Below are 14,915 nucleotides of genomic sequence, written 5' to 3' on the forward strand. Positions count from 1 at the left end.
AATGTAATTTCGCCCCCTCTTTACCTACAATTTTGGATAAACTACCGGATCCAACGCTCTTTCTTAACCCATCACTTTTTTTTATTATTTAAAAAATACGATACGAATGAATGAAACAACTTTTAATTTTAATTTAATATAATTTCATGCCTTATTTGTCACGTGCACTGCACCCAACGGTTCTCTCTCGCGTCACTCATCTCTCGCACTTTTAAACGTTTCAATTTACTGAATGAACCACAGGGATTAAGAGGACAGACAAAACGCGGAGACCTTATCTTCCTATCCACACTTGACACGTGTCAGAACGACCCTCCTCCTCGGGTCCATGATTTCGGGCTTCTTTGTTGGGCTAAAGCCCATGACCCGAATTCCCCCTAACGAATCTTCTCTAGGGTTTCCAGAGTTTCGATTTGCTTTATTTTCCGTTGTGGTTGCTTACCCTGAGCTCTGAATCTGAATTTTTAATCGACACGATGATTTGTCTTTTCAATTCAATTTTCTACGAATATTTTTACTAAGAGAAAGAACTCACATTATTAATGAGCGTTGGGGTTTTGCTTGAAGGAAATGAAATATTAACCGATTAAACTTTTCCCCTTCTCTCAACCTAACCTCCGTCATGTTAGTGAAATTAGATCAGAGCATCACTTCAGGAAGTGCTTCACTCTTTTTATAAATATGAACAATTTTCTTTTCCTGCTTTGATTTTTCCTAGATCCCAGTCGGTAATTGAAGGCAACACACGTCTATGTTATATCGAAACATCGTGTTTAAGGGAGTAACCCTGTCTCAAAATATGAAGGAAAGAGGGAACTGTGTTAAAATTGGGACTAGAACAGTCAAGTTTTTGCAGCAGTAACTTTTTTATGTATTTAATAAACAACTAATTACACGCCTTAAAGTGAATTAGAAAAAACACAAAAAAGGTACAAAAAAGTTCAAGCAATTGACACACTAGAGATAGAGATGTAACAGCGTTCATTATGAGTTTTCTTGGTGGCTAAATTAGGTCGAACAGTTTTATCATGGTTCATCATAATCCTCAATTTGATGTGATTGCCAGAGAATTGAGCATTCCGATAGTAGGCATCATGCATTTCAATTTGACTGTGCAGCAGCTTGTAGATGATGAAGAATTATGTCTCTTGAGAATCTTTGTGTACTAATTTTGGGCAATTTCTCTAGTTATTTGGATTTTCATTATTACAAGCTTTAGTCCTTTGAGCAAGAAAGAAAGGGATATTGGTTATGGAAGTTTGAAAGATGTCCTTTCTGTTTCCAATTGCACCAAATCAGTCTACAACGAAGCTGGACTAATGTTTTCACTCTGGAATCTCATCCACTACCACTTTTTGGTCCATCTGGGTAGACTAATGAGGACTATCTTCTCGTAATCCACCCTGCAAGCTTAGATGAGCAAGATGTAGTGATTAATCGTTAAGACAGCGACAATCCCAACTTTCTTGGCCTTGAAAATAAAGTTAACAAGGGTAAAGCTTCTTGGGCATTATCCAAGTTCATCAAGCATTTGAAGCAAAGAGCGGTAGTTATTATATGTTAAGTTTACTTCCACCTGTGTTTATGGTCACCTCCTCCACCAGGAAAAGAAGATAAATATAAGCCACCATTTTCCTAGTAAGGGCAGTTTTGTTGGTGTTATTGTTTCTGATCATCTGATGCTGTCTAGATAACTTTTGAGGGTTGTTAGCTTTGCTTTGTATTATGCCTTTTTCTTGTGTAACCGAAAAAAGGATTAATATGCTTCTTAATATTTGTCATTTATTTGGTTAAGCATGGTTGAGAAAGTTTTTATTGATGTTAAAATGAGTTTCAGCATGAATCAGAATTTTCTTAGTGGGTACTTCTCAGTAACCATTACAAGTTACAACAAAGAAGATACTTTATAGCTAATGTTAGCTATTAACTTTTATAATGGCTCCAAATTTGATAGAGGCTAGATTGTTTGAAGCTTTAATGCTCTACTTCCTTTGATGTTTAAGAAACGTATTTTAATCTTGTGTTTCTCCACTTCATTAAGGAAAGTTTATAAATGCAAACGTATTAGAAATAAAAATGGCTACTTCTGTCGTCTAGAAGCACTAGCAAGCTCAGTTTTCCATTGTGGTTCGGGACAGAAGCAAGCTCAGTTTATACATCAAGTTGTTCTCCAATTAGTGTGCTTCTTATTGATAGTTTTATTGAAAGTTCAGTCCTTACTCCTTATCCTTAGTCACTGTAACCGTGCTCAATCCATGTGGAAATACCATCGTCAAAGAACCAAAATAAGTACTCTAGCCAGACCAGCATCCTTATCAATGATTCAATGTGTCCTTAAAATGTGCCCAAACAATCAGGAACAATGCTCACAGCTTAGTGTGATGCCACCGCAATCAACATACAACAGAGGCAGCTATTGTTTCTCTTGGGTTGGGTGCCTTCAACATCTTTTTCCCTCTGTTTTTATGGATATTTGGACCCATTCCTCGTTTCCAATGTTTCCTTCTTGCTTCGTCCTGGCTTTCAGGCGTTATATCTTGCACATCTCACCTTTAAATGTGGGTGGGCTGAAGTGATCACTGACAGTCTTGAAGCTCAACTGCACCAGCATCATGATTATATCGATGTCCTACTCCACATTAGAATCAGTTTCTTTGAGGTAGAAAACTTTATTTTGACCCTAACTTATAGACTACCGAAGGATTGCACCTGGGAAATGGGAATATATTATAAGATATAGAAATGGCATTGGAAGTTCTTGAAATGAATGAGATTTAAGCATTAAGATCAAAGCTTAGCTTAGTTAGCTAGAATGATGAAAAAAAGGATGATTACAAGAATATGGACGCTAGGATAATTCTCTTTTAGCAAAACTTCAACCATCTAAAAAACATTAAGATCTTCTGTCTCCTGCTATGCAGCTCAAATTCAGTAAAATTAAGAAGAAAAACCATACTTTTTTTACCAAGCAACTTTCTGGCTTCCATTGTAACATCAACAAACCGGCCGTTTAGATTTGATATGGTTCACAGCAGCCTCGCTTTTGCCAAAAGAACAGGAATCCTTCATTTGTAAATCTTGCCCTGGTAAGTCAAATTAGAGGTTGCATGTCTGTCAAGCAATAATTATTGAATCACTAAACAACAAGTAACATACAATATTATATTTTGAAATATCCATTTTTTTCTATATTAATTTCTAGCAGAGCATTGACTAACACGAACACGACAGACATTTTTAACAACAAATGCAATTGATGTGATCCTTAAGATTGAATTCTCAACAATAGCATGAAAATATGGAAGTACAGATAGAAATGTCTAAATTAAATCTAAAAACTTTGAATAAACTGCAATTTAATGACATTTATAGTCATTGAACCCTGATATAATATTAGAGTGAAAAAATAAAAATAGATTAAAAAATGTCTAATAGAAAGGGATCCATTTATTATGAGCGAAGCTTTTAAATTTTATAAGGGTTTTGTAAAGTTCAAACACCTAAAAAAAGCATTTTTTTAATTGAAAAATCACATATCCATTATACTAAAGTTAAAAAAGAGTGATGAATGCTTTTTTTTTTTTTATTAAAAATATTATTTTTATATGCTTAAACTTAGGAAAAAATTAACATTTTTTTTATAATTGGACTGCAAATTGAATAATTGGACTAAATAAGATATTGTCACTGAAAACTTGAAAGAGGAGAAACTCTTGATTCCTATGACTTGAGCTCAACCACAAACTCAAAAATTTTCCATACTCTTTCACCTTACAAAAATTTTGCAATACTAAACTTGAAAGAGAAAGGAAGGAGAAACAAAATTGCTATTTATTTCAAAATCATTATAAAATAATAAATTATAATTGTAAAGTAATATTTTCTAAATTTTGTAGGATAATATTAATACAATAAAAATAAATTAATAAAAATAAAATATTTTTAATTTTTTATATTTATAGTTTATTACCCTGATTTTTATATTTATATGTTAAATTATTCAGTACGAAATCATTGTTATAAAGAGACTCATTTAAAGTTTAAAATAAACCCGTAATTGCGTTAATGACTGTCTTTTGCATTTATTATTATATAAAAATATCAAATAACTTTCTAAAATATATATATTTTCTATTTCTACAATATTTATAATACAATAATTTTTTTTGTTAATTGTTGATAAATTTATTTAGTTCTCTTTCCTAATCAATATAATTATTTAAAGTGTAATAATTAAGTTTAATAGTTTAATTTTTAATCCTTTTAATTATAATTTTTTACTATTTATTAAAACCCCTAAATAAAATATTTGTGAACACATTTTTCATATTAAATTGTATAAAATACCATTATTATAACTAGTATATATTAATAAATATATTCCATAATTTAACAATATATTATAATAATTTAATAGCATTTAGACATTTATATCAATAATTATAATGTTTTTGACTAACACTATCCAAATAACATTCTTTATATTAATTTTTTTTTTTACTTAAACAGGATATTATGGAATTGACTCCCCTATTCCTTGTGACTAACCTTACTGTTTATTAAGTTAAGCTTTAAGTCCTGTTTAATAGAAAAAAAAACAGTTTTTATTTAAACATTTTTAATCATAAATTTATTTATTCAAGTGCAGTTCTTACTAAAATTAATTATACAAAATCAAATTTTGGAAGAGTCAATATCACAGATCAATCAAACACTGGGCGACGGACAAGAGCTCAATGTTTAAGTAAAATTGAGTTCCTGACGAATAATAATAGAAATGCCACCTTGAGGTTAGTGTGTTCATCTTATACCTATTGCTGTCTTTGTTTGATTATTTTCACATGTTCAATAGTTGTGTCAAGTATTTTGAAAAAATTTTATTTGGCAAATACTATTTTGTATCATGAAAGTACGAATAGTATCTGCTAGCAGTGGTACAAGTTTTGTTTTATCCATCGTAATTGTCATTATGTCTCTTCTCAAATTTCTAGGCCCGACAAATCCAATACTATTAATAACCAGAGTCTAAGAATACCATTGATACTTGGTACTTTGATAAGATATACAATTTTCCCATTTTTTTATGGCCATTTCATGAAAAAGTTAACTCGTCACATTGTAATATTTCCAAAGCTATTAACATTTTTTTTTAAATCAATTATCATCAGCTAGCAGTCTATTTCTGAATTTGACACTCATCCAGCAATTTCATTCTTGTGATATTAACATTTTTAGTGGTTTCATATAATAATGTTAAATCAACCGTCAAATTCAAGGGAAAGTGGTTAATAAAGTTGAACATTGTAATTTCTGCCTGAATTTCCCATGATCCTTCAAATCGTAGTCGCTCGAGACAGGAAACAACTTGTAATAGATACATAAACATGTTTGATTTGACGGTTGATTAATAAAAATATTTTTTTTATTTCTTATTTTGGTGCATAGAGAGATTTGAATTGTCTTTAATTTACATAGAAACTGAATCTTCAATTAATTTTTTTAAAATAATTCTAATTCGCTTAAGTTCATGAAAAAATTATTTCAACTAATTTTTATAAAACAAATAATTTTTTAAAAAATAGCTTAAATAAAAAATAACTTAAACAAAAATGATAGATTTAAAAAAAAATTAATAAATATTTAATTTTTACTTATTTTTTTTTAATTTAACATTTCCTCTTCAACCTCCATATTCAGTTTCTTTACTTTTATATTCAAAATTTTTTTTTCTCTTATACTTAATCCTTCTTTTTTTTTTTTTAACCTTATACTTAATTCATCTCTTTCTCTTTTCATTCTCACCTAACTCAATATCTATTTCTCTTTCTTTTCTTTATACTTAACTTTTTACTTTTCTTTTTCTCTATCACCACTTTTATATTATCTGTTCTCCCTGTCTATATCCATTTTTAGTGTTCTCATTTTTCTACGTCTAACATTTATCTTCTCAAATATATAACATTCACTTAAGTTAAAATAATTTATTTAAACTAATTTTGTGTAAAAATTTTTATCATTTTTTATATTTTTATTTAACAAAAAATAAATTAAAAGTCCAATTCTCACGTAAACTGGATCCGATCGACATCGGATCCCGTCACACATTACTTTTTCATTTTATCAACCTTATAAACCTGAACTCATCGAATTAGATTCAAGTTGATGTATTCCTAAAATAAATAAACTTGATAAAACATACAATAAATCAAGTTCAAATAATTTATAAATCATTCATCATATTAATGCTCACATATATAGTTTTTATTTTTATACTTTGATTTATAATAATTTTTTATTATTAATTATAATTTTTAATAAAAGTTCATTCTTTTTTAATTTCTTAACATGCATCTTGGAACACAGACTAAGCAAGTTAAAACTTGGAGGACCAAAACCATATTATATACTAAGCAAAACGCTGACTAAGTTAAGTTCCTAGCTGGAAAAGTAGAAAAAAGACATGCTAGTTCTGGCATGTGAAGTACGATGAAATCGTGGGAATAAAATACTTGTCACACTAATCAGATTATTTTGGGTTAAGATGCCTAAATTGATGATCTTATCCACTACCAACCTACTAGTTATTGGAAAATTACTTTCCAATCTTATGTATAACCCTTTTAATTAAATTATATAAATTAAGAATAAAAATATTAAATTATTATACTTTTATATTTTAATATAATAAATTTTTTATTTTTTGTATACTTAAAGTCTCTTACAAAACCCAACTTTAAAAGGTATAGAGAATAAGTCCATTTTAGCTTTAACCAAGTACTGCCTTCCCCACTACGGTATCTTTAAATAGAAATAGGATCAGAATTTATAAGTAGCTGATAGCGTTGTCTGAACTCATAAGAAGGGGAAAAGAAGAGACAGTAGATAGTTCTATGCAATTTAGCAGCCGGCCAGAGTCGGCTTTGTCCCTCATTGCCCTGTTTGACAAAAGAAAAACGACAGATAATATCAATTTCATTATGAACGTTAACGACAGCAATGGAATCACAGTGTTGATTAATTAATTTGAAGGATCCCCGTTCTGCAGTGTTTTGAGAAGTGCTACGATATTGATAACATCAAATGTGGCATCTTTTTAATTATAAATTTTAATTTTTAATTCTTTAATCAGTAGTTCTGTACTCTAATAATACTAACCAACGTTCTCTTTGTTTCAATTATCCACAGAAAAAAACAGCGTTGATTCCGTGAATTTCTGCATCTTTGAATGGCGATGGACAAGACAGCGTTTGTTCGCCATTTGGAATTTGGATGGATGGATGACTGAATCCGCTGCAGATTCACATGAATTCATGGGTATTGGTATTGGATATTCACATGAATTTAAAAAAAAATCTATTTTTATCCATATTAATTAATATATAGATGAGGGTACAATAAAAATGAAAATACTAATTATTTTTTAAAAAATTATGCAAAACTTTAAGCGTCACAGGAAAAATCAGTGTAATAAGAGAAACATGATAAATGAAGTCAAATGAGAATATGATATTTTTATACAAAAATTTGTGGAAAACTTTAAAGTGACATATAAGAAAATTGGATAAAATAATATATTGTTAAAATTTTTAGTATGTTTATAATTATAAAAATTAGAAAATCATGTGATTTTTATTTATAATTTTAAATAAATTTCAATTAATAAATGAGTATTTACTAAAATAATTTTTTAATGAATATATTCTACTTCTCGGCACTGCTCAATTAATTATATTTTAATAAATATACATTTATATAAATATGTTATTAATTAATAAATAAAAAATTATTAAATATTATTTAATGTTTTCAACTCTTTAAATACAATTTTTTTTCATTCAATATTTATTCTATCAAATATTAAAAGAAATATTAAGGTATTTTAAGACTCTTTAAGATAATTGAAGGCTTTCGTAATTAGTATGGGTAATATTTGTTCTAAAGTTTTCAAATTAACTTGTTCGTATTATCTAATTATGACAAATTTGCACAAATCAGATATGTGCACACCAAAAGACTAATGTACACTACTTTTTTCTTTAATAGAACCTGATATCTTATTTTACTGTATTATTTTATTTTATTAATACTTTCAAATTATTATCTTAAGGAAAATGATAAATTAGAAAACATTAAAATACACTAATTAATATACTTTAATTAAATTAAATAATAAAATTTTCATCACATAGTTTAACAACTTACATATGTATGACCAAAATAATCTATTAAAAAAGTAAATAAATAATTTTTTTAAAATACTTATTTATCAGGCACTATTTTAATTTTTAAAAAATAAAAGAAAATATAAGATACGTTAAAAAATATATCTAAAAGAATGTATTATAAACAATTTTTTGCTACTAAGAAAACTGCAGGTTCACTGACTTGCCAACACGATATGATTGAACATTTTGGTAATATAGTATTAATATAGTCAAATTCTTTGAATGATATAAAATCCAAACACCATCAGAATTAAACCAAAGAAATCTACTTCCGGCATGAGTGAGGTAGGAAAGGACAATACTTTCACGGTTTGAACAGAACTTATTCAAGTAATGAAAAAGATAATGAAAAATATAAAGAAAATATAAGAAAACAGCAAAATGCGAAAAAATTGAGCTAGAAAATATAAGAACTTTTTAAGGGTGAAATAAGGAAATCAATTTTGACAGGAGAAAACGGCCGTCTCCACATAGCTTGCGTAGGGGTCTGGAATGGTTAGCTGCCATGTCCCATGTGCTTTGTCTTGTGACTGCAAACTACAAAAGTTTACTCCAAATTTGTCATATTAAATACCCCACTTCTCTTATCCCACTTCACTCTTCCCCTTAAATTCTTTCACTACCTTCATCTTAATTCTCACACAATTGCAACAATTCTTTCAATTTTCATCAAGTGCCAAAAATGGGTTCCACGGAATCAGGCCCCCCAATACCCGGCAACCCAAAAAGTTCTTCGCTTTTCAGGTACAATTCACCGTTTGTTCAGATCATTCTTATTGGGTTGGTCTGTTTTTGTTGCCCTGGCATGTTCAACGCCCTCTCTGGAATGGGGGGTGGTGGTCAACTCAACTCCACTGCTTCCAACAACGCTCTCACTGCCCTTTACACAACCTTTGCAATTTTCGGGATCCTCGGTGGTGGAATCTACAACATCCTCGGACCCCACCTTACCCTCTTCGCAGGTTGCTCCACCTATGTTCTTTATGCTGGTTCCTTCCTTTACTACAACCATTACCAACACCAAGCCTTTGCAATTATTGCTGGTGCCATTCTTGGAATTGGTGCAGGGCTTTTGTGGGCTGCGCAGGGTGCGATTATGACCTCTTACCCTCCAGAAAATCGCAAAGGCACTTACATTTCCATTTTCTGGAGCATCTTCAACATGGGTGGTGTTATTGGTGGTTTAATTCCTTTTATTTTGAATTACCATCGTGATACTGACGCTGCCACTGTTAATGATGGAACCTACATAGGATTTATGGTTTTTATGTCTATTGGGACTGTTTTGTCCTTGACTATTTTGCCAGCTAGCAAGGTTGTTCGTAATGATGGCACTAGGTGCACCAACATGTTGTACTCTAGTGTGGCAATTGAATTGGTGGAGATTCTGAAGCTGTTCTGCAATTGGAAGATGCTTCTCATCATTCCTGCTGCTTGGTCTAGCAATTTCTTCTACACTTACCAGTTCAATCATGTTAACAAGATACAGTTCACTTTGAGGACTAGAGGGTTGAACAACGTGTTTTATTGGGGGGCACAGATGCTGGGTTCGGTTGGGATTGGTTATGTGATGGATTTCAGTTTTAAGAGCCGAAGGAAGAGAGGGATTGTGGGAGTTGCTGTGGTTGCTCTTCTTGCATCTGCTATATGGGGTGGTGCGCTTGCAAATCAGATTAAACGCCACGCTGAGACATTGGACTTTAAGGACTCAGGTTCTCGCTATGCTGGGCCATTTGTTTTGTATTTTAGTTTTGGGTTGCTGGATGCTATGTTCCAGAGCATGGTCTATTGGGTTATAGGAGCCCTGGCTAACGATTCTGAGATTCTTAGCAGGTAAATTAATGCAGAGCAGAATCAATCTCTCTTGTTTAATTATTTGATTTGATTTGATTTGATTATTTTTCCTATTTATGATTGTTTTAATGTGTATTTATAAAATGTTAAAAAGTCTTAAAATTAAATTCATCACAGAAGTTATAAGTAGTCTTAATTATATAAACTTGTGAATCGGACCACACACTTAATTTTCGCTTAATGAAAGGGTGTGGTTAATGGACTATATATAAATCATGCTTATACAGGTACGCTGGATTCTATAAAGGGATACAAAGTGCAGGGGCAGCAGTGGCTTGGCAAATTGATAACCAAAATGTGTCATCTATGTCTCAGTTGATTGTGAATTGGGTGCTCACAACTCTTAGCTATCCGTTATTGTTGGTTCTGGTTGTGTTGGCTGTGAAAGAGGACAATAAGACAGATGAGGAACCAGTCAAACAGGTTGCTCCTTCATCAGCTGAAAATGGCTTTGCCCATTGACTACAATATCCAGATGCTGAAACAACCTACAGCCTCTTTTGTCTAATTTCTGTTGTCCCTTGCTTTTCATCGTTACCCAATCAAATATAAAACTTCAAAACATTAGAAGTTCTATTTGTAGTGTTAATGCAATTTATATTACCGTTAAAATTTATAGGTGTTAACAATACATTTCTTTTATATTACAACCATAATAAGTTAATAACTTGCGGTTAATGTGGGTTGGAGTCTAAGACTTACTGGCTAAGGTAATAGATGTTTGGGGATTACTTGAGAGGTGTTTTTTTTTTTTTTAAATATGGGATTTGGTAATTAAATTTATCAAAATATGATATTTTAAGAAAAAAAATGAAAATACGGAAAATGATTAAAAACTAACGATGAGTCTCTTAATGTCAAGAGAGTAATTAAAAAAGTAAAATAGCTATTAATGAGTTTTAAGTCTTAGAAGTGACTTTTTTTTAACTAAAAAATTGTTATTGGTAAGTTTTAAGTATGTTTTTTTTAAATTTTTTTTAGTGAGTTTTGAGTATTATATATATATATATATATATATATATATAAATTGTTATTGACAAGTTTTGGATGAGAAAATTTATTTTTGATGAGTTCTAAAAATTTTTTAGTTATAAAAACTTAATTTTTCTTTATTTTATCTATAGATTGTAATTGACAAAAAAAAATTTAAGCTTGAACGAAAAAAGTTCAAATATAATTATATTTTAATATTGATATTATTACAAATATGAATGAAGGTGTGATATTTAAATGTGATAAGTAAAATTATTTATATTTTTTATACAATATATCGTTTGGAGAATTACAATATTAACTTTGTTAAGTTGAGAATATAATATATAGATGTCCTATTTTAATTTTTGAAAGTTTTATATAATAATAAGCAATTTCAATAATCAATGATGATGATGTAAGACAAATGTTTCATATACATAAGAAATATCATACCCTAACTCTTATCATTAAGTTATATATTATCTTTAATAAAATTTCTATTGGCATTCATAAGCAAGCTTATGATGAGGAGGAAGAACTTGAGTTGAAGATAACTCAATCACAAAAAGAGAATGAGAGCAAAAGATTAGTTAGTAAAAGTGATGATAAAAACTTTAAAAGAGAATTCAAATAAAATGATGTTGTGGATGATTCTGCAAATGAAAAATACCTGCACTTATTAAACATAGTGAGCAGTCAACATTCATTTAGGAAGCAATTTTTCATGCATGCTAAAGATTTTGAGGCTATGCATGCACTTAAGTTTTTAGAGTATACAAACTTGGGTATGTAATTTATGATAACTTGCTTAATGTAGTTTTTGATGTTTTATTTAGTTTGTCTTCATGTTTCATAGGTCATTTTAGTGTAGGATAGAGAATTGTACGTTGAAATAGAATTTAATGATAGAGAAGCTATTAGTTGAACAATTAAACATTACAATATTACAAAGAAGTGAATTTTAAAACTTCACGATAGAACTAAGTGTATTTTATTGTAAATGCAATAACTATGACATAGATTATAGATAGCTTGTTTGGGTTACTTTTTGGAAGAATCTATATCATTGAAAATTCGAGAAGTATAATGGCTTGCACAATTGCACTAAGGCAAAGAATTCCTTAGATTATAAAAAGTTAGGTACAAACACAATTGTAGAATGTATCAAGTCAATAGTAGAATCTGACCCTTCTTTTGAGATAAACTTATGATTAATGAGATTTAATTTCGATATGGATACATGATAATGTATCTAAAACATGAATGACAAAGCAAAAAACAATCAAAAAGTATTTGGTCAATAAAAAACATTGTTTGATACTTTTTCACAATGGTATGTAGCAATATGTGATATTCTAGGATCAGTCATTTAGTTGAATACTATAGAGACATATAATAATGATGAGTTGGTTCATGATATTCAAATATTATGTAAAGTATTTTAAAGTTTTGATCCTTGTATTAGAGCATTTAGACATTTCAAACAACTTGTGTGGATTTATAACACACACTTATATAAAAAATGCAAAGGAACTTTGTTGGTGGTAGTTACATAATATGGCAATCATATTAATTTGCACATCATCCTATATTGATACTTGATGTACAAGCATTTTTTTATTGAATGCCTCTTTATTTAGGTGAAAGTAACAAAGAAGAATTCTTTGAAAAGATTAAGCATCATCTATGACAAAGTCATTGGTGCATAGTAAATCACAAGAAATATTATTACCACTATTATAGTGAACAAATCTTCTTCCTTATGTATAGGTAAATAGTTACATATTTTTAAATATTGTTTTTTACTTAATTAGTTAATATTTTGAACCCACATAACACTTGTAATAACAAATAAATGGTCATGTTTATTAGAATGAAATAATTTATTGTATTAATAAAATGATACTCGAGGAGTGAAATAATGATGTGTTAGATAATTACAACAATTTCCCAGCACACACATCATAAATTAAGACAAGCTCAGGATTCTTAGGATGAGACATTGGCAATGTCATGACATTCACAGAATGACAAGAGGTTCCTCTATTTTCTCTGGTGTCTTGACTTCTTCCTTTTCAGCTTTCTTAGTCTCAGTAGTCACTTTAGTCTTTTCTACCTTGACTTCTACTTTCTCTTCAACTTTTTCTTCTGCCTTGACTTCTACTTTTTCTTCAACCTTGACTTCTACTTTCTCTTCAATTTTTATCTCTGTCTTGACTTCTACTTTCTCTTCAATCTTAGCTTCTACTTTCTCTTCCACTTTTTCTTCTGCCTTATCTTTTACTTTCTCTTCAACTTTTTCTTCTGTTTGGACTTTTACTTTCTCTTCCACTTTCTCTTCAACCTTAACTTCTACTTTCTCTTCAACTTTTTCTTCTGCCTTAACTTCTACTTTCTCTTCAACTTTCTCCTCCTTAGCCTCAATTACATCTACCAAAGTCTCTTCTTTCTTTTCAACTGCTTCCAAGCTATTCTCCTACACAAAGCAAACCCACATAATTTACGAATGTTATGTTGTGTCTATTTTGATGATTTAAAAATTAAATACATTACAGACTTTTATATAAATCTATTTGAATTATATATTTATTTTAAAGTATATGTTTTTACTCATTTTAGTCTTTTTTTAAAGAATTTTTTAAGTATATTTTTGCTGATTTGAATATAAGATATTGTATAAAATTTTAAAAATATTTATTAATTTTTGTTACATATTTACCCTTTACTAATGCAATTTTTATTTATTTAAGAATTAATTTAATAATAAAGCTTGACTTTAATTAAAGATAAACTTAAAATGCTGCAATTAATTTTTCCAAAACTAACACATTAACTACTTGTAATAACTTTTCTTAATATACATAATTTAGTTGAAATTTTTTTATAAAAAAGATAAAAAGAAGCATTAAAGAGTGATAGAATTAATTTTTAATAAAGTTTCTAATGTATATTAAAAGATAATACTATTAAAAAGTAAATTATTTAATATTCTTAATATATTAGACTAGATAGTATCATGTGATTTTTAATAACAATATATATATATATATATATATATATAAACTTTTATGATGTATCTTTAGATACTTAAAAAATTAATTATTTTTCAATTATCGTATATCTGTGTGTCAAAATAAAAATGAGAAAAAGAATAGAAAAAAAACCTGAGCAACAATATCTCCCTCAGCAATGTTTGGAGTGGTGGTAGCCTCAACTGGGACTTCTCCCTCATTCAAGGCAAGATCCCTAGGACTGCTCACGCAACCTCCCATTTTTAAATATAAATATTGAAGAAATGGGAAAATGAGGAGGCTGTGTGGTTGAGGGAGAAAACACCAGTTTATCGTACAATAGAAATTGTAACAAAGGTGCTGAGGGTGAGTCTTAACATTGCCCAAAGGGTATTATATATACCCACGAATGGTGCTTTATTGGGATCTCAATTATAGGAGCTGTTTTCGGATTGTAATAGGAATTGGCGATGTTGTGTGGCCAAATGCAACGTGACTCTTTCTAATGCATGGCTGGCTGTTGGAGTTAGTTATTATAGTTAACCTCCACTTTTGTTTTCTTCCTTTGGTTAGTACACGGTGTTAATTCAGAATTGATACTATACATATGAATTCGTCTTACTCAAATGTTTGTGGTTTGTTTTTTCAAGCAAAGAAGGTTCGAATTTTCATTTCCAGTTCAATTATATTTGATGAACCGTTTCTTCAAAATTCAAAGTTAGTAGTTGGCTTTTAAGAAATTTAATTTGAATATCTGCCAAAGGTTGCTCAATTGGAATATGAAAATTAATTTATACTAAAAATTTCACTTTTCTTTAAATTTTGATGCATAGAAAAAGTTAAAAGGAAT

At 29.5% G+C, this 14,915-nt stretch overlaps 2 protein-coding genes across 2 annotated transcripts; one reads left to right on the forward strand and one right to left on the reverse strand.

Annotated features, from left to right (window-relative positions):
- The first annotated feature begins 8,681 nt into the window (after positions 1–8,681).
- LOC113852765 (UNC93-like protein 1) lies at positions 8,682–10,702 on the forward strand. Its single transcript, XM_027483133.1, has 2 exons — positions 8,682–10,058; positions 10,307–10,702. The coding sequence occupies exons 1-2, from the start codon at positions 8,908–8,910 to the stop codon at positions 10,539–10,541; spliced, it is 1,386 nt and encodes a 461-aa protein (XP_027338934.1). The 5' UTR covers positions 8,682–8,907; the 3' UTR covers positions 10,542–10,702.
- Positions 10,703–13,074: 2,372 nt separating this feature from the next.
- On the reverse strand, positions 13,075–14,326 carry LOC113850687 (protein stu1-like). The gene is made up of 2 exons (XM_027481251.1): positions 14,219–14,326; positions 13,075–13,530 (listed from the first exon to the last, which is right to left on the reverse strand). Exons 1-2 carry the CDS (start codon positions 14,324–14,326, stop codon positions 13,075–13,077), a joined length of 564 nt encoding a protein of 187 aa, XP_027337052.1.
- Between the last annotated feature and the right edge of the window lie 589 nt (positions 14,327–14,915).

This window comes from Abrus precatorius, unplaced genomic scaffold, assembly GCF_003935025.1.
Source record: "Abrus precatorius isolate BTA unplaced genomic scaffold, Abrus_2018 Scaffold10, whole genome shotgun sequence".
Lineage (NCBI taxonomy): Eukaryota > Viridiplantae > Streptophyta > Magnoliopsida > Fabales > Fabaceae > Abrus > Abrus precatorius.

Excerpts from the sequence above, each read along its gene's own strand:
- LOC113852765 (XM_027483133.1), top strand. The coding sequence starts at position 8,908 with ATGGGTTCCACGGAATCAGGCCCCCCAATACCCGGCAACCCAAAAAGT. Across the intron at positions 10,059-10,306 it reads GATTCTGAGATTCTTAGCAG|GTACGCTGGATTCTATAAAG; the intron begins GTAAATTAATGC and ends ATGCTTATACAG.
- LOC113850687 (XM_027481251.1), bottom strand. The coding sequence starts at position 14,326 with ATGGGAGGTTGCGTGAGCAGTCCTAGGGATCTTGCCTTGAATGAGGGA. Across the intron at positions 13,531-14,218 it reads AGGGAGATATTGTTGCTCAG|GAGAATAGCTTGGAAGCAGT; the intron begins GTTTTTTTTCTA and ends TGCTTTGTGTAG.